General features: G+C 44.5%; 1 protein-coding gene across 2 annotated transcripts in view; it reads right to left on the bottom strand.

Moving 5' to 3' along the window:
* dennd1b (DENN/MADD domain containing 1B) overlaps nucleotides 1–26,302 on the bottom strand; it is a 105,822-nt gene that overhangs the window by 58,537 nt on the left and 20,983 nt on the right. For both annotated transcript variants that reach the window (XM_071524055.1, XM_071524056.1), the window contains exons 4-6: nucleotides 7,296–7,345; nucleotides 6,064–6,183; nucleotides 295–364 (exon numbers count right to left, since the gene is read on the bottom strand). In XM_071524055.1, the coding sequence (XP_071380156.1) occupies nucleotides 295–364; nucleotides 6,064–6,183; nucleotides 7,296–7,345 (240 nt within the window). The remainder of the gene's footprint in view (nucleotides 1–294; nucleotides 365–6,063; nucleotides 6,184–7,295; nucleotides 7,346–26,302) is intronic.

Here is a 26,302-nt window from a genome sequence, read left to right as displayed (position 1 = left end):
GGTCTGTGAAATGTCAACATTGTTGCTGCTAACAACGAGAGCCAAGTCTAGCCCAAGACGGTGAACACAACATGCACACAAAAGACAACAGCATACAGAGGGAGAACAGAATGCAGAAAATATCTTACCACAGTACAGTTTCAGAAACACAAAACTGTGTGTTCTTGCTTCTCAGTCGACTCATGCTATCATTTCTTATTCTTATACGGAACATTATTTACTTGTACTTGCACTTAATGTATATAAAACTTTAAATGATTAATACTTGTTTAATGTCCAAAAAGAGTTGATTACCTGGTGTTTAGTTAAGTAGTCTGCCAGGGTATTTAGCAGCTTGTAGTAGATTTCAAACCATGGGAGATAACTGGAAGAGACAAAGATATACATGAACATATTGTGCATGCAGAAGTTATAATTCACATTATCATCATGTCAACATCAAACAGGATGTGCTGAAACAAAACAGTGTGTGGCCAGGAAAGTCTTTTTATTATTAAAGATTCTTCTGTCATTTCTCCTGTATTCAAAAGTAGAGTTTCAGTCTCCTGAAAAGTTTTTTTTATGTGTCATACTTTTATTTCTGCATGGTCCAATGTCTATAAATAAGCGAAAATTTGCCTTGTACTGTACAGTAGGAACATTTTCACAGCGTAAAGTGTAAGTACAGTCTTACAGTATTATGTGTGCTGCTCAGTGTCTCTGACCTATTGCTTTCATTACAATGTGATGATCAAAAATCTTTTAAGACATTAAAAAAATGCAGCACAATGCATTGCATTATCAGTCCCTGCTATAGCTAATCCAAACACAGAGAGTCTTACATGCAGCTACAGTGAGAACAGTGGTAAATGCTATCTAGTCCTTATTACGACATTCCTCGTACCCAGGATCCTGTGCATGCTATGCATTCCTGTCATGTCTGCTCTTTGAGCCGATGGGAAGGGAGGGTGGAGGGGGTAAAAAAAAAAAAAGAGGGATTTAGTTTCTTCAACAAAAAAGCGCCGGGCCACCGTAGCTTTTGGTGGATGCGGAGGGATGCTATGGTTTACAAGCATGCTGCTCCCAGATGCACAGGCTTAGCTAAGACACAGCCCAAGATGCCTCCTGCCTCCCCTCTCCTCCTCTCCCTGCTTCTCTTTCTACCCTTCAAATATTTAAAAAAAAAATCCTTTGCCTTATCTAATTAATGAAAAATAAATAAATTCATTAACAAGCTCAAAATAATTTATACTGCAGTGTTTGTGTTATAGCTAATCACCAAGTACACCCACCATAAGTTAAAAGCATCTGCAGCATGGCTTTCTTTACAAGGTTGACATATTCTTGGCCACGTCGACTTGGTTTCGTGGTGGAAGATGGCCAACATTTTGTTTGGGCTTAGAGGTTGTGAGGGCTCAGTTCATTTAATGTTATGCAATCAAACTGTAAAAACATGGTGTCGTATCGAACCGAGGTATTGAATTTTTATTTAGTTTTGGTTTTTAACATGCATTTTTGAACACTCCTTGAATAATGACTCTAGATTAGGGCTGCTTAGCATTGACACGAAGCACACAGAAACTCCCATAAACGCTTCATTAACTTTGTTTGCCTGAATGCAGGGGCTGAAAAGTAAATGAGCGGCCAAATTAATCAATCAATCAAAAGTGGACCCTCATTTGCTCACTGAATTCACTGAGCATTTGTTTATGTCATTATGCGGACACGGTCTATTTTCAAATACAAAAAAGTCATTAAAACAATAACCTCATTCACATTAAAAATCAGACAAAATCAAAAAGCAGCAGATAAAAACTGCTTTTTCAATTTCCTTGGTCATATCATAATAATTCTGTGTGAGGACAGAGGTTTGAGTGGGTGAGTTGTTATAAGCCAGTGAGGTCCTGCTCAGGCAATGGGCTGGATACTGAGGAGTTTCCAGGCCATGGGTCACTGGCTGCTCTGTAGACTGGAATTAACAGACAACAAGAAAACAATAAAGTGAACCGAATGCAAATTTTCATATCGCTAAATCCGCAAGGGGCCAATGACAGGCCGGGTTCCCGGGGAAGTGCAGCCAAGCGCACCAATCAGAGAGGCTGAGTGACCATTAGTCTGAAACAATCAGCCTCTTAACATGCCAATATTTTGACGTCTGCATGAAGATTTACTACAATCAGGTCACACTCTCAGGAGAGACTAAATCAAACATGCGTATGTTAATTTATATGCTGACCGGATATCAACCTGAAGACCTATTTCTGCCATGTCAAAGAATATACAGCGCTCAGATATATGCATATTAGGTCAGTTTACGTTTAAGCATTAGGCAAAAAAGAATGCTAAGTTCAGTCTGATATAATGACTAAGAGGCAGAACAAAGCCTTAGTATTATCTGCCTCCTCTTTGCCTTTTGTTTAAAAAGCCAGGCTCCTGGACGTTAATCCTTCATTTTTCACAGTTGAAGGGGATGTAAATAGGACTCTTGCTGTCAGAGAAGCCGTCAGGCCTCACAGATCTCACAGTCATTACACTCCTACACCAAGGTGCTGTAAATCCTTTGTTTTAGAGGCAAATGCATGATCGCTGGTGGAGGCAGCCAACCACAACTTATCAAGATATCCACTGCTCAGGAAAACTCCTCCAACATCTTAGCAAAATAGAAAATGGGGTTTTTGCTTTATTTAAATGCAATGAAATGAATATAACTTAAAGGTGGAATGTTTTGTTTTACTTATCCTCTCCCCCCTCCCCTCTCCCTCTCTGTTGATGTAAAGTTAAAGTTTGGAAAGCTCGGAGAGATACTCCTACTCTTCACAGTTCATTGCTCAGATCTGTTTGTGCTTCGCAAATCCTCCGATAGAGAGAGAGGCATCCATCACTGGCGCGCTCAGTGCGTGGGGGCCCCGCAATCTCTCCTGCCATTTTAAACACATGTCTTCTCAAAGTGCCATGTACTCAAAGAAGGAACCAGCTAATCTGCGGCCCACTCATAACCCCTCATGCTCCTCATCCCCGGCTCAGACCACCTAACAACTCAGAAGAATCTGGCATGAGACAGCCGCATGGACGCGCCATTAGCCCTCGCAATTATGCTATTACGGATGGGAGCTTCCACAAATACCAATATATCTGAACTAAGCCTTTCAAACTTTGTTTTCACAAGCACTGTATATATTCACAATAAAAAAAACTATGGCAATATAAAAAAAATGCAAAAACACATAATTTGCAACATCTCCATATATCATGTGGACACTGATTGATTACACCTTTATATTGGAGTACTCACATCTGCCCTGTTTGCTGCCATAAAGAACCTGTTGGGTGTTAAGCGCGGCACTGTTATTCCTATTCCCTGGATGGGTCTTAAATCTCCCTCAACGCCCAGGCCCTTGTAATCATAAGTCATCTTGCACCTTGTAGCCGGCTCAGTGGAAGATTTGATTACACCTTTACTTTCCCGGGTCAAGGGTTAAGTACAGGGAAGGAAGTGTCCTCTGGCGGCCCGCTAAGTGACCACTAACCAGAGCAAGGCCGTCCCTAAAATGCATCCCAAAGCCTCAGCCATCAAATAAAACTGAGGAAACCGCTTTTTTCATCTCCGAACCACTCACATGTCCAACGGCAATTTCTTTCCCCCAAATGTGAGAGAATGAACATGAGAGAAGACGGGGGATAACAGCGTAAAATGGAACCGTTCTGTTTTTTTTTTTTTCTTTAAAGAGGTTTCGCCTGAAGGGAGCGTGGCCCTTTCGGCCGGGGCTTTAGCCGTGAGACTACAAAGGGCTGTCCACATAAAACTGTCCTACTCATTAAGGCACTTCCTCCTGTAAGCAGAGGTGACAATTTTATGGTCCCAGCACTTCAACAATCACAGAGACGCAAACTGTTTTAATTACTTTTATTCTATATCCATGGGAAATCATAGATTTAATGAATATAGATTAGTGGGCCTGGGCCTTCCTGCTTCGGATTTTAACTAGACAAATTGACACACATAATTCTTAAAGATCACAACTTTAATTTTCAGTATTTTTTTTCTTCCTTCCTCTGTGGTTGTGCATTCTAAACTGGAGCAATCTGCTGTCGTTTCCTTCATGCTAACTTACATAACTAATATGTCAAAAAGGAAAGCAGTTTGAAAAACAATAAACAAAGAAAATAAACTTTTGACCAAGAGCCTTGGTTCTCTCATTTGATATAAGAATCCCATTTGCACATTTTTCACATATCTATGAGATATCTAAAATGCATGTTTTTCTTATCATGCTTTAGAGTATTTTCACTAATCTTTTCCCAACACAGTGGGGTCTATTTAAAAAAAAAACAGAAGAAAAAAAGATCAGGCAAAAAAAAAAAAAAAACGAAAGAAAGAAAGAAAAAAAGAGAAACAAACAATTGGGAAATACACACACACAAATTAAAATACACACAAAAAACTTTCTATACATTATTTTATTATAAATGAAGCAAGCCATGCAAACTACTCAGAATGCATAATGAATTTTATACATCATATGTCAAATGAATTAGCATGTCGAACTCAGCGAGAGGGACAGGGGAGCCTCTGCTAATTGGCAGCGAAGCTTCATGCATAATTATGGGCCAAGCGTCTTTGCCGTCGCACTGTGGCAGTAGCCGAATAACGAGGAGAAAAGAGAGAGACAGAGAGAGGGAGAGAGAGAGGGAGAAAAAGAAAGAGAGGGGGGGGGAGAGAGAGAGAGAGAGAAAGAGAGAGAGAGAGAGTGAGAGAGAGAAAAGAAAAACAAAGGCCATGGAAGCTGGCCGGGAAGGGTGGGTGGTGTGGGGAGGAGGGACGCTGTTCTTCACAGCAGCTCATCAGGGCAGCGACAAACCCACGACTGTCCATCAACAGCCACACACACACACACACACACACACACACACATACATACACAGACAGACAGACAGAGGCGAGAGCAGCACTTACAGAATCGCTGCTTTACATTAACAGAGAAAAGAAAGGGCTTTTTGTTCCTTTTTTCACTTTCTCAAGGTTTTTTTTTTTGTTAAACTGCTTAATACAGTCATTAAAAATGGATTTGTTTTGTACACTTTTCTCAGTTTATTCAAAAGTGCATGTAATGCACTAGGTTGTGTTGATTGTTTGCTATTTACACTGAATGAGCCTGTCCACTGAGATTAGCACTGGAGTGCTCCTTCTTTGTAATAGTAGGGTAATTACATCTGCAAAAACATTGTGTCAACATGCAATTACATGGGAATTAAATGATAATAGCCTTTGTTGCACAGTAATTAGATGGAGAGAATGCAATTTTCCTGCGTTTGGTCTCCTCATTTATATACATTGTGTAGGGAACAACCCACCTATGAAATATCATAAACTGCACAACTTTTGGGTAATTATGAGCACATCACTAACATCTTTGTGTGGGCAGATGAGAATATAAATTTGTTATTCTGGCATAGTGCAGCTTAGTGTGAAATGTGAGGATCAATGGGAATATTGTCTCGCTTTCAAGATCTGGTAAATTAATATTTGCATCAGACTTGAAAAATAAATGCAGATATTAAAAAAACATAACAACAATTTATGGTTCTGAGAGGGGTCCATACATAATTTGAAAATAGGCAGCATCGATCGCTGAGCTTGCCTTGCTTATTTGAACAAGTTAATGAAGACACTGGTGTTATAAGGTCTGAACAAATTTACTTCTACGTATTCCCTTTGATACTGATTCTGAGAGAAAATTGATGAAACACAGGAAGTTAAATGTGAAAGGTTGCATTTTGTATAGTTGTATTTGTGAAGTGCAACATAACTCTCAGCACATTCGGTTGCTTCTAATTTTGATATTTGTATAATTTGTGGAACAAGAATAAGTTTATTTTTATAAAAGTTGCAAAGCTGGTGATACACTGTGTTCAAAGTGCAAAGACTCAAATCAACTCATTACATCAACTGGAATACAGAATATACCCGAAATGTATGCACTTTGTAGCATTAACTTCAAATAAAACATTTAACTATAAATAAAGTATATGTGTGTGTGTGTGTGTGTGTGTGTGTGTGTGTGTGTGTGTGTGTGTGTGTGTTACCTGAGCAGACATATGCAGACCCGGCAGCCTTGAGTGAGTCGGCAGAAACCAAACCTCTGTTTGCTGTCGATGTCCGTCAGCACAAAGGTGAAGTTCTGCCCCACCTGACTCTGGGACACCCTGGGACAGGATATGGGGGACAAACACACACATGCAAATTGTTAGGACCATATGAGTGTTTTACACTCAATACAAGAGAGTGCAGTAATCATACAATCACGTAAATTTGAAGTACAATATATCAAAACTCAAAAACAAATTCTCTACCTCAGTTTAAACTCTCACCTTGAACTAAATCTCCAATCAACATCCGAATCTGATACCGCACATTTCCATCATGGCTGGTTCAAAAACTGTAGGAAACCTCACTAACCCAGAGGTAAATACTGGAAAAGCTCAGTATATTCATTGACCACTAGATGGCAGCAGCTCAGCTTCAGTGAAGGAGTGTGCTGCCTTTCCCCACCCCACCCCACTCCTCCCTCCCTCCCTCGCTCTCTTTACAATGGGACTTTCTACATGTCATTCTCCATGCTGAAAATAAGAGCCCAGTACTCTGCAGGGAGCTGCTGGCCAGATCAGACCTACATGATGTTGAAGGAGATACACTCCCTTAGACTTTCACACACTCGTGAACATACCACTGTGCGTGTCAACACTAACACACACAGTATAGGCAGGTCATCGGTGTCCTCATCTGCATCATCATAGTTGCATTTGTTGGTATCTTTGTCATTATTATGAATATGTGTCATCATCACCATCATCGCACCATTGTCATTTTTTTGGGTCTTTAGTGAACAGCTGTGATGTTTACTGCTACAGTGAGTGTGAATTATATGTAGGAGAATGTCAGATTTGTTAGGGTTCAAGAGCAGGAAACACACACACACACACACACACACACACACACACACACACACACACACACACACACACACACACAGAGCTATCATTCTACTTTGACAGTCAGTGAATGGTGTGTGGCTCTACCAAGCACTGATGGTGATTTGCAGCTCGCCATAACACTATTGTGTGATGCGCAACACACAGCTCACCTCATTTCCTTGTTCACACATATGTGTCTTTGTAAGGGGGAGGAGTGCTCCTATGTGTACATGCCTGTGTGTGTGAGTGTGTGTGTGTGTGTGTACATGTGCACGTGTGTGAAGGAGGTGTAAGCGGGCTATAGTGCAAAAAACGGGGAAGTGGGAGAGGGAGAGGAATCGTACCTTTCCACGTCAAAGGGAAAGCAGAACTTTGGTATCGTCTGCAGGACCTCCTGAGAAACCAGAACAGAGACAGAGAGAGACAGACAGCTTTTTAGAGAAACACACATCACAAGGAAAACAAATAATAACCATGTATTTCAATACAAAAATCCCTTGGGCTTTCTCTAAGTGGGCGCTATCAACTGGCTGAACAAAACGGGGATTATTGTAACCACTGCTGATAGTGATCTGACAAAGTCTTCACATCCAAACACTGCAGCCTAAATGCAGTTAATCCAAATGAATGGGCAATCTAAAGCTTTGGTTGGAGGAAAGAGTGGGAAGGTTCCCTTTTTTTTTTCTTTTTTTTTTGGGGGGGGGGATCCTCGATCCACAGCTTGAATAATTAGCAGTGAATAAGTTCATCGATTATCAGGTGCCAAAGGGAGATGAAAAGATGAGGAAAAAGAGAAGCAGAGGGAGAGAGAGAGACAGGGAGAGAGAGAGAGAGAGAGAGAGACACAACACCAAGGCTATGGTGGCAGATTGTAGTGACAATGGGCTAAGCAGCTCTGAGGGGTTAAGAGGTAGGAGGGGGGGTACAAGCCTTCAGGGCTTTACCTCCCAACACCTCCCTTGTGGGTTGGGGAGTGCGGGGAGGGTTAGGGTCTGTATGCCGGAGAAGAAGGGGGGGGGGGGGGGGGGGGGCACCTTTCCACCAGCGGCATATGGATTTAGACAGGGAGCAGGAACAGAGCGGAGCACCATATGGGTGAGCTACTCCAGACCAGCCACACAGCCACCGAGCACCGGGTCTCTCTCTCCGTCTGTCTGTCTGTCTGACACTCTGTCTCCTTGTATCTCCGGCTAGTAACCTGGCCCAGAATAGACGCCGACCACCAGGTTCTTTTGCCGCCTGTCTCTCTGCTTGTCTACCTCTGTGTCGGTAGTTCAGGCTAGGACTGCCAAGCTCAGAGACTAATCCTGGGGACTCGGGACTGGGTGGCTGTCTGGTATGTTCTGGTCTCTCTCTCTCTTTTTCTGTTGGTCTGTCTGCCAAGCCCAGCCACCAAGCCCAAGGTCTGTCTCTTCTCTCTGATTGGAGATGTCCGAGCTGATTCTGCTGCTCCTCTATCTTTCTCAGTCTGTCTCTCTCTCTCTCTCTCTCTCTCTCCCTCTCTCTCTGCCTGTCTCCCTCCCCCGGAGTCTGATCCAGAGGACAGGGTGGGTGTCTTGCGCTGCTGCTGTCGCTGCCTACTGTTGCTAAGACCTCACCGTGGGGAGCAGTCACTGATTCCCCCCTGCCCCCCCGCCCAATCAAAACTCAAAGCTGCCACCCCAGCACAACACAACACACCGCCACAGACAAGCAACAGCAACAATGAGCTGTGACAGAGGGGGGATGAGTGTGTGTGTGTGTGTGTGTGTGTGTGTGTGTCATGTGTATTTGTGCGATTCTGTGTATGACGTGTGTGAGTGCCTGCCTGCTTCAAGGAGTTTGTGCATTGAATGTGAGAAGGCGGTTAAGCATGTGCATTTGTGTGTGTGTGTGCGTGTGCGTGTGCACGTGTTTATGTGTGTGTGTGGGTGGCTGGGTTTCACCAGGCTATATGTTTGTGTGTGTGTGTGTGTGCCCACATATGGAGCGTAGGGGAGGGGCGGGTAGGCGAGGCAGGCTGGGTGGGAAGCGGTTGTTTTTACTTATCAGGATCTGTGATAAAATTGAGAACTCAACAAAGACGGAGGGCTCGGTGGCAGAGGAGGTCTCTGTCTCTGCTGTGGGAGTGTGTGTGTGTGTCTGTGTGTGTGTGTGTGTACATGTGACTGGCTGTGTCTTGGCGTGTGCGGCTGTAAAACTGTCACACACATCAGAGCTGCCATCGCCGTATGCGCTTGCTACTATTATTAACCACTATGTACGCACACCAATATGTTCCAGAGAGCCGTTCCCGACGCACTGCATATGGCACACAAACCCAAACAGACACACAAACATGCATGCACGCACACACTCACACACACACACACACACACACGCACACACACACAACACCACACACACAGCACACACACACACAGGCACCCGCTTTCTCTGCAAATAAAAACAATTGACTTGCGAGATTCCAGAGTTGTCATTGCCCCGCCCACATCAGGTAGAGCTGAGCTGAGTGACAGTCTAGGGGCTGCAGAGACTGTGATCACATTCAGGACCAGTGGGAAGCTGCGTGTGTATATGAGAGTGTGTGTGTGTGTGTGTGTGTGTGTGTGTGTGTGTGTGTGTGTGTGTGTGTATGTGTGTGAGTGAGTGTGTGTGTGTCTGCTGGCTAGACATACTATATAATACAGTTTTTGAAATCAGAGAAGATCAGATACACATTTAAATAATTGGCTAATAACTTTGCATCAAAATGGCAGCCTCTCCTTATGTTGATGAGAAGGACCCTGGTGGTTTTATCACTAAGTAAAAGTGTACATTGCCTAATTAAACCAAAATCATCTTTGACCTCATCTACTTTACCAGTTGCTCTTTTTTTTTTATCTCTTTTAATGTGGTTAACTTGTATTTTGCTTCCCCTTTTTTTTCCCTCTGTTGGACATACTCAGACTGTGATTGCGTGTTCATATTACTACTGTATGAACTGTGACATGTTTGCATCTGGACACAATAAACATATTTTGTTAAAAAAAAAAAAAAAAAAAAAAAAAAAAAAAAAAAACAACTGTTGAGAAAAAAAAATATCCTAAAAAAGTTGAGTTGTCCCTATGATTCTTGGTCAACTGGATGTTGAATTTGTGACCATGAGCATTTAACTTCAATTCAGAGGTAGAGCGTGTCAGAAGGGGCTTTGTTATGAAAAACCTCATCTGAGCTTGAACTCAAAATCAACATGGCAGCTGAGTGAACTTCAACCTTTAACCTGACCATTGTATTAGTAATCCCTAGAACCAGCAGATGAATTAGGGTGAAAATACAGCTCAATCTATAGAAAAGGAACCACTGAGTATCCATTTTCAGCTGAGCTAAACACAGTGTTGCTGTTCCGACACCACTTTCAGTATAAAACCAGAAAACTGACTGATTACATGTAATTTTTTTTTTCTCTTCTGTCACTCTGTTTTCTGTTTCCTTCATCATACCTGTATTACTGACAACTGGTATGCAACTGCTGCTCTCCCTCTCTCTCTCTCTCCTTCCCTCCCTCCACAACTTGGCCTTATACCAGAGGGATCTCTAGACAGGAATGGCAAACTGGGGGGTGTTTTGCCACTGTGGTTTCTCAGTAAAGTAAGCCCCCCCCAACACACAAACACACACACGCACATAACACACACACTCCCCCTGCTCACCGTTTTCCCAAGACAAAAGAATAAGAAGCAGCTAATATATTTCCAGCTCTGCAAGAGGGGGGGGCATGAGGGAGGAATGCTGCTGCTCGGCTGGGCCTGGGAGACAGTGGTGTGTGTGTGTGTGTGCGTGTTTGCGTGTGTGTGTGTTGTTTATCGTGAGTGGAGACAGGGGTATCACTCAGCGAGACAGAATGCTCTGGGTTCCCCCAGCGGACGAGTCTGTTATCACCGCACTACAACGCTACATGGCACATAGCAGCGCTGCGCAGCTCTGCACTGTACCCCCACAGAATAGCAGGGTACAGTAGAGAAGAGCAAGAAACTTTGCAGCATGGGGCGATAGTCTTGCTTTTCTGCTCTTTGAAAAACAAAAAATAGCTTAATTTAGGCCTAAACTTCCCTTGCTTTCAGTACTAATTGTGGTAGATTGAGCTACAGTACGGTTGAGATATACAGATACTGGGTGGATTTGATACATGTAAGTGATCCTACTGTGTGGGCTAGGCTTGACTCTCTTACACACACACACACACACACACACACACACACACACGCACGCACACACACGTACACGCGCCTCCCCACTGGCCCAACAAAGCACTCCCCGTCACTGAAAATGGGAAAAGCTGTGTGTGTGTGAACCATTCCAGTGCCCAAAATGAAGGCTTTGAAGATCTCAGCCAGTGGACAGTAATGATGTTAACCATTAAAAAAAAATCCTTTCTTTCTAAATGGCTTAAATGCTCAAGTAACCATCAGCCTTAGTGTTTCATTTTGGGTGTGAACTTCATGAGCAATATTCACTTCTCCATGTGCTAACAAATGTGGAAGAGAGAGACAGAAGAATAGTGAGAGAGAGATGTGGAGGGAGAGAATGAGAAAGAGGGCAAAACGCTGGAAAGAATAATCTACGGGGGAAACAACGAGAGAGAGAGAGAGAGAGAGAGGGTGAGAGAGAGAAAGACGGAGAGAGGCAGAGACGCAGAGATACTGGGGAGGAGAGAGTGAACGCCACAAGGGAGGGAGAGACGGGGAAGGTAGTGGAGGGATGGACGGAGCAGCAGAAGGAGGGAGGGAGGAAGGGAGGGAGAGAGAAGCAGCTCAGTTCACACCCCTCTCCCCAGGCAGCGAGGACTCCTCCCTGGGGGGACTCAGACTTTAAGCCCCTGCCCTGCTTTATATTCCCCCAGCTACTGCAGCCAGATCAAGCTAGCTAGCTAGCCAGTGTAACTCAACCTAGTTCAGTGCAGCCCGGCCCCCAGAGCCTTCTATACAGGTCGCCATTTGAGGGGGAATGGAGGTTGGGGGCATCACCTTTGTTCATGCAAATTAGTAAATGCACCGCCAGTCAGTGCACCCATATTAGAAACAGACTTCAAGGAGAATGTGGGGGTGAAAAAAAAAAAGAACTTGTCCATTTATCTGCCCGTGCTTCATACATTACAAACAATTCCCCAATTGCATCTGCATACAGTGAGCTCCATTAATATTTTGCCTTTTTGACTTCATACCTTATAATATTTAATGATATACAGTACATTCAGTATCAGGTTAAGATGCAGAAAGGTATTTGAAGAGATATTATGAATATTATATCCAGTTAAGTAGTCATTTTAGTATACAGACAAAAAATCCTAATGTGCAAAACCTCTTGAAGTTTGTTGCCCATAAATATCACCAGCCTCTATCTTAATATCAGGTTCTCTTTACAGCGTTTTGACACATCAGTGCATCTCCGATTCAACTGCGTAGTAACTCTACTCTGGGGCAGTACAGAATACATGGTTGGCTGGATGAGTACAAGTCAACAAGGGACTGAGGCATCAAACTACAAGGCGACAACCTCTCTCCTACCATGTAACTAGATACAGCGCGTCATAGATCGCATGAGCGAACTGGCAGACACTACCATAGACGAGGAAAGCACAAGATTAATTAGAAGTATAAGTCAAACCCTTATCTCCCCATCAAGACCGCTGGACCCAAAAGGACCTAGGTTCGATGGGGACCAATCACTCAGTTTCTGATGCATGAATACCTCCGACTCACAGTCTGCAGTCTCACAGTCTTGACATCACAGTTATTGTGTCATTGCACAAAATATTAAAAGTATGGAGCCAAAGCATCAAGCAGTGTGTCTCTCTACTGTTTTTAACCTTTATTTATCCAGGGAGGAGTTTTGCTTTTTCAGTCACGCCCTGCTTCACATTCCTATTGTTACACATATTCACATCTGACAGCTGCCCAGTGCAAACTGAGCTGACCCACTTGAACAGTTGGGAGTTTCAGTATGTTGCTCAAGGGCACTTCGACACTGGATATTGAAGGGAGAGAGCATTACACATTCACTCTGGCTCCACATCTGGGGATTCATACTGGTGACCATTTGGTCACAGACTCACTTCTCTAACATGTGAGCCGCTGGAAAGACATGCCACATTAATTATCCTATTTCTTTCTGACTACTATCTGGAGATGTGATAACTACTTGAAGCAAAACTAAATCTGTTAAAACCTGTATTACCTATAAGAAAATATTCTGTCAGTTTGCAAGCCTCTCAAAGTATTTGAACTGTTTTATTTCAAATCCAGGCAGACAACAGAAGCTGGACAGAATTTATAACCCCTCAAAATTGAAATTCCCATGAAAACCAGGTTGCTTCTGCCTGCTGAATCTCAAAACTGGTCAATTTTAGCTCTCAGCCACTGCATACAATAGGCCCACTTTACATAATAAAAAATGCTTAAATTCATTAACTTTTCCTGGATCAAAATATATTAAATCTTTGAATTAGGCAACATTGAAATTAATTTCCTGATTATGATCAAACATTTTTTAATACAATGATCGTGACATATTGGAATTATATTGAACTGCACTGGGCAGTTCAGTTCACTCAGTCAGTAGTTCACATTGACAATGTCACTGCTTGTACCAGGTACAGGAGAGTGTTTCTCTGACTATACGTGAGGACGTCCCCAAATGGTGGCCTGGTCTGTTGGATTCAAAAGTATTAATGTTTTTATTAGTCTAGGTCCAAAGGTGAGAGAGACCATTTCCCATTTGAATATGTTTAACGACTCCTAGAAAACTGGCTGGCGCTAAGCCACCTCCTCAATCCCTGTCAAACATGTGATAAAATGGAGTTTTGGGGCTGCAGTGGATTGCAGCAGGCGGCGCCCTGGTTATGGAGCCAGCGCTTCTACAGTATAATGACATCGTCAGCATGGCTACTTGCACATCAGCGCTGGAAACCACGGTGTGTGTCTCCTCTCACCCTTCCCTCACCTCTTCCTCTCGCCCGTTCTTGTGCCCTCTTCATCACCTCTTCTCTTCCTTCCCTTCTCTCTCCCTCCCTCCATCCCCCACTCCCTGTCCTTTTTCACCTCCCTCCCAAACCCCCTGTCGTCATCTCAGATCCCCCCCCCCCCCCCCCCCCCGCCCGCGCGCACCCCACCTCTTCCTCACCCTTACTGACGCCCCCCGTCCCCCCATTCGCCCCCCTTTCCCCAATTAGTCCGTCTGTGTGCAGCTACCCAGCCGATCTCTGCCCATCCTGCCTGTGCTGGTTCGCTCACCCAGCCCCTCTGGCGAACATGACAAAGAGAGATCCTCAGTATTCAAACAGACACACTGCTTTCAAATGCCGAATGGCAGGGTCGACCTGGGTGCAGCTTTAAGCAAAATATTCAAATTCTCGGCCTCTCTTTTTTAAGAATTTGCATGGATATGCATTCATTTGCAATGTGTAAAGGCACAAGGACAGCTGAGCCTTGGTTTTAGAGAGAGAGGGGGAGAAAAACTAATAAATAAATGCAGAATAAAAATGTATGATGGTATGAGACCTTGATTGGAGAGACTGGTGGATTAAAACTCGGTTCAAAATCGCTAAAAACACGCATAAACATACGACTCATAAAAAGTTTTGGTACCAAACAACTGATGAAGTGCAGAAAAATACTAGAAGGGCACTCGAAGAGGGCAGACCTCCGCCAAGGTTCGTGCTATTATTGCTTGTTCATGAGTCGGATCCGGATCCGCTCGAAAATTTAATGGGTTCTTCCTTGGCCCTTCCACGAAGTTTCATGAAAATCGGGCCAGTAGTTTTCCGTAATCCTGCTAACAGACAAACAAACAGACAAACAAACAAACGGCACCGAAAACATAACCTCCTTGGTGGAGGTAATGAGTACTTTTAGGGGAAGATGGCCTGTCCGCCCATCTGAGTTTGTCTGCTCGGGCTCGGGTAAACAACAAGCTTTCTATACAACTTCCTGTTTCTCCAGTCTGCACCAGACACTGGCAGATTATTGGACGTGATGCTCTAATGAGAAAGAAAGACAGAGCGAGAGAAAGAGAGACAGACAGAGACATAGAGACAGAGAGAGGAGAGATAAACTGGGGCAATTCAAGGGTTTAAACTTGGGGAGGTTGGAATAAAAACAAATTCAATTTTTTGCCGCTGAGGCAAATGAAACAAGGGGCTGAATACTTTCCTAAATTCTATTTCTCCTGTTTCTGCTGAATTTCATACCGTCACAAAAATTTGTGGAATTTTCTTTTCACCTCAACTGAGCAGCGTACAGATTTCAGGAAAAAAAAACAACACATAAATGCACTCTTAAATGCAGGAAATTTAACAAATAAACTAAAAGTCACAGGAGGTGGAAATTTTCCAGTCACTGTACGGTATCATGCTACTCACTATAGCATATTTCTAATGGTCTTCAACAAATATCATGAATCGTCTGTATCAGCAAGTTCCACTTCCACTGTGTTTACCAGCCCACTAGCCAGCTATCTAAACAATACCTTTATTTTCTAAGCTCATCAAATGAATGCAGGTATGGGTGGTTACTGGCTAATGTTACATTATATTATATTAGTCATTGCATTATAGGTAAGAAAAGGACGTTGAGGCAACTTTAAAGCTACGAGTAGAATCAGAAACTTGATGACTTTAGCGAGTCCCTTGGTGGTAGTGTTTTACGTCAGCTGTCATAAAGACGACTTTCCACTTGTCCCCCCTCTGCAGAGAGAAGACAAATGCGTATCCTCCTCCAGTGTTAGGTATAGCTTTGTAACTGCAATGGCTAATCTATGTGTGACAAAAGAATATTTTCTGCCTCTGATTATTTCAGTAATGACTAGATTGAACTAGCAAAGCCGTTTTTTGTATAGCAGGAGTGGGATTTATTCAGTTTGCTCAACACTAATGAAACGTCGCTCTCTCACCTCGTATTGATGCTCGTTAACAGGCTACTATATGATACTGAAAGACCAGAGCATGGCAACATAGTAGAGTGGATCTATTCTTCTTGACAATACACTGGTGCATTGACAACACATTGGTGAATTATGTGGTTATCCTGACTGTTATCCTGACTATTCCAAGATGATTTCTATGGAGCGGTTCAGCTCATCATTACTTTTTTGTTTGTTTTAAAGTAGGCAGGCCCGCCAGGTTCTGGTGGGATTCATCCCAGGACAGTGGGGGCACATGTGGTTCCAGAGGTGGAGGAATGACAACTCAACCACAGAAAGGCATCATGCCCTATACTCACTGCAAAGTGTTTTCACTGAGTGAGATAGAAATGACAAAGCTATATGTTTATTTCAACATTAGAGCTAACCAATGGTTTTGTTTCCATATGGTAAAGCATCTGAAAAATGATTCAGTGAGGCTCCACCATTCCCTACGCAAGTGTCAGCATGAAGCTACTCCTAGTTGTGCTGGAAGGACTGAGTAGGAAGACAACTCTTCAACCGGAAGACCCAGGTTCAAGTAAACATCCACACTGCTTAAGTGTCCTTGAGCATGACACTGTTCTGTAGCTTACCTGACCTCTGACCTCCCTGAGGAGGGAGGCAAAGGAAAAGAGAATTCCCCTATAGTATCACATTCATTCTCTTGATTATTATCAGGGTTTTTCCCGCATATTCCAAGGCCGCCGCCTGGGTCAGTTTCTGTGCCGCCTTGATAAAAATATGCCCAATGTCAGAATAAAATGTGCGTATACTGTATATTCATTACAATGGATGCATTCCACACAGTAAAACTCCATCAGTGTTGCATGTATTTAACAACATGCAATGGCAATAGCAATCCAGAGGGGCGCTCTAGTGTTATCTTACTATTTCCATTGCAGGGACAAAGAAGAAGGTCGAGCTTGTGTGCCTGTACGGCTTGAGTTGGGGCTGTAACTGGCGCCAGAAGCTGCTTCACTTTGCGCTTTACAAAAGAGGAGCTACAACCGGCAACTCAACAACTACCACGTGTAAAGTAGAGTTTATTTGACTAGCATGGCTTGTTCAAATATCTTGATCCTTGCAAATTTTATCATGGCTGGCAAGATAACAGATTTCTTTAGAAAGACAGTGCGCAAGAAGGATGAGCAAGCAGAGCAGCAGGACAGGTGAAAAGGAAAAAGGTGGACAATGTTTTGTGGTAAATCATGTATTCCCTTAATAAAGTGACAACAGTGACAAGGTGACAAGGTGTTGTAGGCCAGCAGCAGAAAGACCTCAATGCAGCCCACTGTCATTTGCTTTACATTTCTTTTATCAAATGTCAGATTGCTACTGATGAAAAAGACAGAACACAAAAGACAAAAGGAAAGACAGACAAAAAGACAGACAAAAGAAGAAAGAGAGACAGAGAGAGAGAAAGAGTCAGACAGAGACAGGGAGAGAGGCATAGACAGAGACAGAGACAGAGACAGAGACAGAGACAGAGACAGACAGAGACAACAAGACACAGAGACAGAGAGACATGGAGACAGCAGAGAAGACAGATTTAGAGGTGGAACAGAAAAACCTGCAGAATAGTGCGAAGAGGAGCAGAAGAACAATGGGCAGAGGCAGAGGCTCCTCTGGCCGCTGCAGCCCTCAGACCCTGCAGAGATTCCTTTCATTAGGCTTTAATAGTATGCTGCCGGCTTGCCATCCTGACCCACGCTCTGTGCCGGTAATAAGAATGGCCTTCAGAGCCGGACCAAAGCAACAGAGCTGCTTGAGGGGGGGATGGTGGGGAGGGGAGGGGTGGGGAGAGGTGGAGGGGCGCTGGAGCCGACGAGGTGCACTTTCAAATTGACACGGGGGCGTTACATTTTCACATTCTTGCTCACTCTTCTCGCTCCCTCTGCCCGGGCTGACAGGAGAGGGAGGTATAAGAAGAAGGATGGAGGGGTTTGTCTTTCTATTTTTTCCATATATCCCCTCCATAGCTTCTGTTCCCAGTGACCCCCTCCAGTGCAGCCTATCTGCGGATGAGGGAGGTTATTTTGGTTAACAATGGTCCCGGGTTACCAGGCCCTTCTCCGGGAGGTGTGGAAGGTGACAGATTGATCCCCTGGCCTATCCAGGCAGTTCCCAACACCTGACAGGTATGTGTGTGCATTTCTATATTAATATGTGCGTGTGTCACCTCTATAGGAAGAAGAAACCCTGTTTGCTGAAAATAGCAGTCATTTCAAAACCAGCAACTCTGGACCCTTAAGGCCTTGTGCATCACAGAGGCCTAAACCAAGGACAAAGTGAAGGCCTTAGCCACTCAACCCTATTCCCACTGCCTCCAACACCTTGTCTGCTCCCCCTAGGATGGAAACATCACTGGAAAACCACAGTGGCCCAGAAGCCATACCATCTACCAGCAGTGGTGTCTCTATTCAGGTTTAACAAGTTGAGGTAAAGTGCTTGCTTCCATTCATTTTTTTTCCTCTTAAGGCTATAACACATATGGGACGAATTCAATAATTTGTGTTAACAAGAGGCATAGCATCCCTTTAACCCCCCACGGTCCACCCCCAACACTCATTCCCCATCTATCAGCTGTTAATGAGTCACCTCCAATATAACAACATTCCACTCGGACACTATACATGCCATCCGTCGTATTGAATTCATTTATTTTTTTCTTTTCCTACAATAGATGTATTTATGTTGGGGGGGGGGTGGGGCATATTGCATGGAGAATAAGTATTTGGAGTCAACAATAACAGTGTGTATTATTCCAGTGCTAATACCCTGTCCTGCTGATGTCCCTTCTACATATCACAGATGGGCTCAGACAGGGGAGAGCGGCAGTATTATGCCTCTGCCGAGATCTTCCACTGAATATATTACCATGTGATAGGGGGAGATGTCTCACTCCCTCACACACACAGACACAGACACACACACACACACACACTTGTAGTGCTGGGCCAAGAGAGCTGCATATGCCCCAAACACACAAGCATGGGCTTCATTAATGAAGTGCCAGGAGGAGAGAGGGAGAGGGAGAGAGACCGAGTGCGTGTGTGTGTGTGTGTGTGTGTGTGTGTGTGTGTGTGTGTGTGTGTGTGTGTGTGTGTGTGTGTGCATGCCGAGCAGCCGGGGGGGATTTCCTTCTTTAAGCTTTCAGCTCCCACTGGGCTTAGCTCGACTGTATGAACCCTGATGTGGGCCTGCCTCTAACACATGGCGTCATGCACACACACAAACACACACACGCACACACACACACACACACAAAGAATGTATACATTGAAGCTCAGCAGGGGAGCAACAGTGCAACACTGGCTCCTAAACATTTGGCTGCGGACGTCTCACTGACAGATGTACATGGAATCTAGCGGAGAGGGTCAGGTCATCACAGCACCCTTCTCTGCCTCCCTTCCTCCATCCCTCCTTCCCTTAACACTCCGTTTGTGCCATCACTACCATCTCTCCCTTTGGCTGGTGGCTACTGGTTGAATCATGTATGCTGTGGTTGAGGAAACATGCATGATAATTAGGCCAGGCAATTATATGTGCAATAGACTTGTTGGTAACACACATAGGCCTGTGTGGTTAGGATATATCTGGCATCTGATACTGTGAATTGCTGGTTGACAGGGACATCCTGTTTTCAAAGTGTAGTCACACTTAGACACGCGCGTCTTCTTCTGTGGCTGCTGTCATTAGACAGGGGACGTTTGGTACCATGTGTGACTACAAAGAGGACCTCAAAGACAGACTGAAATCTAGCGCTGTAAATTAAAACATCCAAAATGTCTGTGCTACCGTTTTACATTTGTGAAGAATATACAGTATACTGCAACATTACACAATAGGTCCAGTTTGCATATGTAAAACTGAACTAGGAGTTCTGGCTAATGGATGTAGACTTCAAGACAGACAGAGTGAAACAAAACAAGGTGGAACTAAGTTTTGCCAGATGACTGACCATCTCCCTGTTCCCTATTATAAAATCTCTGTTCCTTTACTGCGGCTATGTATGTGAGAACACTCCCCGTTTCAAACAGACCAAGGCAATAGTAGTTACATACAGTAGCCTATGTTTAAAATCTTTTGGTTTTGATCAAGCTTGATTGAGCTTGTGTCTGATTTTATGAACTTACTGAGCTTATTTTGCCTGAAGGGTGTTCCCAATTGATCATTCACCAATGGGAATGCACTCGGCCTACGTCAATCTAATTTTGCGAAAGAGAGAGTCTTTTGCATCACCACTTTGAACAGACCTTCTTATCCTCAAGGCCAACCAGCCACACCACCACCGTGGATGGTTTGAGAAGGTTTTCTAGTACTTGGGCCAATATTGTAATCCTTTTTCTAAATATAATTTTGCATCATCTGGTTTTGAGATGGGATAGTGTTCTGTTGCCCAGGTACAGTGAGAACCACTGAAGTAACCACTCACCCACCATGTACACTACAGAAGGCTTTTCCAAACTATTCCTCCTGGGAGTGGAACAACAGTGCAGCCAAAGTGCAGCTAGCTTGTAAGAAGTGAGACTTGTAGGATGGCTCCATCTGTAGCTGAAGCTACTACTGTCCACCTGCAGCTTGGAAAACACAAGCAGCCAACGGCCCTTTAGTCCGCTGCCAAAACACACCGCGGCTTTCTTTTCGCCAGTCACTGGGCGCTGCTGGAGAGATGTGAGCAGTGGGGCGTAAAAACACTTCCCCTGCTCTCCTCTTTTCTCTCCACCTCCCTTCTTCTCCCAGGAAGCCAGCCCAGAGGTCAGCGCAATCAGGACCCATGAGCAACAAAGGGCCCTAGTTAGGCGTCCGGCTCAGTGCCCGAGCCAAAGGCCAGCTCAGCGGGGCGAGACTGTCCATTAGGCAAGACCCTGGAACACCCCAGGGATCTGGGGGGAAAGGGTTAGAAAGAAGAATAAAAACACCATCAACCTAGACACATGCACACACTCAAAGACATACACACACACAGATCATATAGGGCCTTGTTTGACACCACTGTCAGGGTGCAGTGAAGGGGAAAGACGAGGCCCTGTGACACACTGAGACATCATACGCATACATGTACACAAATACACCCACACACACACACAGATATGGGCCTATAAACTCCCAAATCCACAGACACACACACACACACACACAAACCACCATGTATTCCCATCTTGGCCTGTTTCTTGCTGTTAAGGCTTTAAAGGCGGCTGCAGCAGCACCCAAAGAGCTGGTAAAATATGCCCACTCTCACCAGCTTGTCACAGTACATCACTCCTTTTCTATCTCCATCTTTCTGAAGGGTGGGTGGGGAGGTTGGCTGGGGCTGAGACCTTTCCTTTGTCCTTGGTCTAGGCCTCTATGGTCCATCAGAGGTTGGCAGGTTGAAACTCAAGTTTTAGAAGTCTCCAACAACACCTCCTTCACTGCCCTCATTCATCCACTCTTTTCCCAGCCTACACAAACTCTACCATGGGGTACATTATTTAAACCATAGGGCACACCACCAACTAAATGACTTATTGCTGCTCTTGCATCTCCAAACCTGTCAATTTTTGAGAAATTAAGGAAAACAACCTTATGGTTACATTGACAACAATGTGTTTTTTAAATTATCAGAGGGGTTTTGAATCGGTTTTGCAGACCCTTGGGCCATGAAACTTACTCAGCGCATAAATAACCATGTAAATTTTCAACTCAAGTTAAAAAAAAAATGCAAAAACCACCCAAATTGTAGCCACAAGGTTTTCGTGTAACCACAGCATTACATTCCCTAGAATTTCAATCATTTTAATTCTGAGCTCTCTACCCGCTCTCCTCTCCCATTTTCCGATCTGCTTCACTCAGTCTGTCTCCCCGTTCTTCACTGTCCTCTACTTTCTCCATCTCTCTCCCATTTCCTCCCTCCAACCTTCCCCACTCACCGATCTCCACACTCCCGCTTCCCCTACTTTTCTCTACATCCCCTTTCATCGACTTCTCCCCTTCCCACCTTCGTTGACTCCCCCTTTTGCCATACATCCCTCTTTAACCCCATCTACTTCTCTGCTTCCTATCCTTGTTTCTTCTGCCCCCTTCTTCTACCCTCATTGCCTTTCTTCATCCCTCCCTCCTTTGGGTGCTATCTGGGGGCCTCGGTCGAAGACCACATATCATCCCCTGTCAGTCAGCCTCCCCCCCCCCCGCCTCACCCTCTACACCCACCCTACCCCCCCCTTCTCCCCTAAGGACACCCATCTCCTCAGCTACCACTGTCCCCTACATCCCCTGCTACCTCCTCCCCTCCTTGGGGTCAACGATCAGCTCCCCCAGGCCTGAAGCCACCAATCATGTCTTCTTCAAGCTTCCCTCCTTTACCTCAACCTCTCAGACCCATGCTACCTCACCCACTACCCCCACCCAATCGCTCTCTCTCCCCTAGTGCCCCTTCCCTGCCTCTCCCTGCCTCCCCCACCCAGGGCCAGTCCAGGGCTGTGGCCACCAATCACAGCATGTCAGGCAGCCTCTCCTGATGGAGCATGGTGTCAAAGCAACACTCAGAGCTGCTCTGAGGTTGAAACCTCAAGAGACCCCTCTCTCTTTCTCTCCCTCTCTCTCTCTCTCCTTTCTTTGTCTTTCTATCCCTCCATCTCTGTCTGGCTGCTGACACACTGAGGCTTAGCGCAGAGATGGATTCACAGGACTACAAAACAAAACCCACCCTAAAACACTTAAACACTGTTAAAAAACAGCTATTGGCAATGTTCCTTTTTCTGGTTTGAAATGTAAGGTACATCTTGTTTGGTGGTGTATTTTTCTTATTCCCACAGATAATCGGCCAAACGCAGACGATGTGATGTCACATCAAGATGCAGCGCAGCTACAATTATTACAACTATCTAAAACCTCAACTGTGAACGTCGGTTTTGGTGTCAGTCTCTCAGAAGCAAAAAGTAAGGGCTTCTTTCTAGAGCCGCCACTTTGCATCAACGTTCAGCAATCAAACAGGGAGAAATCCATCACAGAAGAGGAAGAGATACCAACTTCTACACCAACAGCCTCAATAGACCAGAATGCAATGCAGCAACAAGATATGTTGCGTTTTGAGTAAGGGGGATGACACTGGCTTTTTCTCAACTGGAAAAACTCTAACGGCATTATTGCGATTGCGCTCTCTCCACCTACATGTATTGAATGCAACAAGTTCACGTCCGTTCTCTAGGGGTTTGCTGAAAGGCATTCTGGGAAATGTAGGAAATCACTAACTGAAGCAAAAGTAACCAAGGTGGGTAGAGGGAAAGTGGATACACCAAAAAAGTTAATTCATCACAAAATAACTCCTGGAATGCACTGAACATCACAAATTGATATATAACAAGGTATCTGAGGGTGGATTTTTTCTTTAAGTGTTGTACCGCACCAACTGAAACTCCAGCATAAATGAAAAACAGCATGTTATATGGTCATTCCGATGAAGTAAATCAGAAGTGACTTATTAAAATTCATGGAATGGCCACAGAGAGTACGTTTGACACTAGTTCATAGCTGAGAGAAGACCTTACAGTAACAGCTATTCATATTTTAATATTTCCTGTATTGCTCTGTGGCTATGATGCTGCAACAAGACGGGCAGAAAACTGCAGTTTAGGTGTAATTTGCAATGTCCTGCAACAGCCACTTGTGAGAGGAAATAGGAGATAAGCTCTTCCGTAACAGGAAGGTTGATGAAATGATAGGGAGAGAGGGAGGGAGAGGGAGGGAGAGAGTAAGCAAGAGATACAAAGGGGACAGAAGGGAGGGAGGCAGGGAAAGAGGGGAAAAAGAGGGACAACGTATGTGTGTGTGTGTGTGTGGAGTATAACCAGAAGATGGACTGGAACAGGTGATAGTAAGAACTCAAAGACACTAAATAGACAGAAAAAGGCCATATGTGCCTGTAGGGTATGGCTAACTGGCTAGTTATGCTACCAGGCGTTCTTTATGATTTCCATTCTCACTGCAAACTTGTCCGTCTTTAATATTTTATGGTGGGTTGACAGTCATGACAAATACATTGAAGTAGTAAACATCACGACAGGCCAACAAATAAATAAATAAATAAACAGAAGGACAAACAGACAAATACATAGATAAGACAGATACACAGATATATAAATAAATGAATAAATGTTTAGTGCTGGAGCATTGCCAACGCTAAATATGTATTTTTGCCTGTAGTCTTGGGTGGGCTGAGAAGTGTAATATTTGCAGGGATGTGACCCAGTATGTGTATCTATGTGTCAGTAACATAACTTTTTTTTTTTTTTTTTTTAAGATTTTAGAGTTGCTTGCAATTTCTACAAGTTTCCAAATGGTTGTCTGTTCATGGAACTTGCTGAATGTTTATCATATTATTCTCTGTCCTCTACAGAGAAGTGGGCCTTCTGTATACCACACTGTGGTTTACTAGGAAGTGACTGGCAGAACCATTTTCTGTGTGTGTGTGTGTGTGTGTGTGTGTGTGTGTGTGTGTGTGTGTCTGTTTGTTCTGTCTGTGTGTTTTTTTCCAGAACTTTGGGATGAGATCTGAGAGGAAACGGACAGATTTCCATCTGTCTGCTTCATTTGCAAAAAAAAAAAATCCCTTCTTGCGATTCAAATATATGCTTTAGCCCTCTCTCTCTTCTCCCTTTCCATCTCTCCATCTCTCTCTCTCTCTCCAAATGGCATCTGCGGATGACCAGGGCATCAAGAGTCTCAGGGGCTGAGGGAGGAAAGGGGGGTGGGGGCGTGGGGGGGAGCAGGAGGGAAAAAGAAAAAGAGCTAGAAGAGAGAGAGAGACAGAGAGAGAGAGAGAGAGAGAAAGAGGGAGCGAGCGCCTCTCACTTCATATTTCCCCAGCACCACCCCGGCGTGCCAGCCAGCCTGCAGTCTGTTCTCCTTTGAGCTTCTATTCTACCACAGAACAGAAAAAAAATCAATTCATATTTCCATAATCCACACTCCTGTCTGTCTGCCTGTCTTCGCCTCTCCCCTCTACTCCCCTCCCTCCTTCTCCTTCTCTCTCTCTCTCTCTCTCTCTCTCTCTCTCTCTCTCTCTCTCTCTCCCCCTCTCCCCTGGGGTAGACTAACCCCTCCACCCCGATCCTACGGCCTACAAATGTCATTACGCTGAGCAACAATAACGGGCTAAACAAAAGGAGGCCTTGCTCTGAGCTCTGAGCCCCTCTGTGGAGACTGTTGGCTGCTGCTGCCATATGCTGGCCAGCCCGGGCCACAGAAAGAGAGAGAGACTGTGGCTACAGAGGACTCCAGCCTCCAGCCCCACAAAGGAGGAAAGGAGCCCTAATCCTGGTAATGAGGCCCGTGAATACAGCCTTTATGTATACGGGGGAAAGGGCCAATCCCTCTGTACACAGCACGCTAACTAGCCATCTTAAGGGCCATCTTATCCACACAAACGATCTGGTCGACAACAGAATGAAAGAAAGACGAGGTGTGTTGGGGGCGGGGGGGCGGCGGGGGGGCTGAAGAAAAAGACACTTTGGAGAAGGGGATGAGGCAGGCCCCATGTCACCGCATCCAGCGTGTTGTATCGTTTTAATTTCATTGGATTTATTTTTTCTATTTCTGATGTTCTTTTTGCTACCTTTCCTTCCACCTCCCTCTCCCTCGCCCTATCTCTGTTTAAGTCTGTAATTCTCGCTCACACTCTCGTTCGCTCACTCACTCTATCTCTCTTACACTGATAGCATGCTCTGGTTCTTGTGGGGCAGGCAGACATCGCCTGAAGCGTCTTCCTACTAACCCGTTGATTCCTCAAAGTGGATCAGAGAGGCCGGAGAGCTGTTTAAACTCAGCGGCTCGGCTGCTGCGGTAAGAGATGGTTAGCCTACGCACATACAGCTCTCTCTCTCTCTCTCTCTAGTTTATTCATTTGTCCATTTCTTCCCTTCTTCCAGTCACGGGCTGCTGCAGTCTGCTGCCCAGTGCTTCGCTCCAGGACCTGTTTTGTGCTGCGACTGATTTTGGCACAAAAACAATATGTTGCACATCTCTCTTTCCTTCTCTCCAATCCCTCTCTTCTGCCATTCTTAGACTAGCTATGATATGCCGGTGTAAAAGTCACACACAACTCACACACTGCCTGAGAAGCCACAGCAACAGAGAGCAGGAGTCATGGATCACATGCTGGAGCAACGACAGGAGAATGATTCATTCTAATCTATTTATGGAGAGATGTGCATGATATAGTTGGATATAAATACACATATTATTATATGTTGTGTGATGGTTTTGATCAAGTTGGACATAAGTACACTGTCATTCTCTGAAGGTGAAGTCCAAGAGAAACAACATAAGACACCCAGAGGATTTTGTGGTGTGTTTTTTTCCGAGGCTAAAGAGCGGGCCTTGTAAATACAGGGAAACTTAAAACCAATTTTATATTAGTCCAAAAATATATTTGCATATGTGCGTGCTTGTG

This window comes from Centroberyx affinis, unplaced genomic scaffold (genome assembly GCF_046629955.1).
Source record: "Centroberyx affinis isolate AG114_WGS23_722 - 3 ecotype Tasmania unplaced genomic scaffold, CSIRO-AGI_Caff_v1 ptg001140l_1, whole genome shotgun sequence".
Classification (NCBI taxonomy): Eukaryota; Metazoa; Chordata; class Actinopteri; order Beryciformes; family Berycidae; genus Centroberyx; species Centroberyx affinis.
Note: the sequence above shows the minus strand (reverse complement) of the source record. Positions and strands in the feature narration are given on the sequence as shown.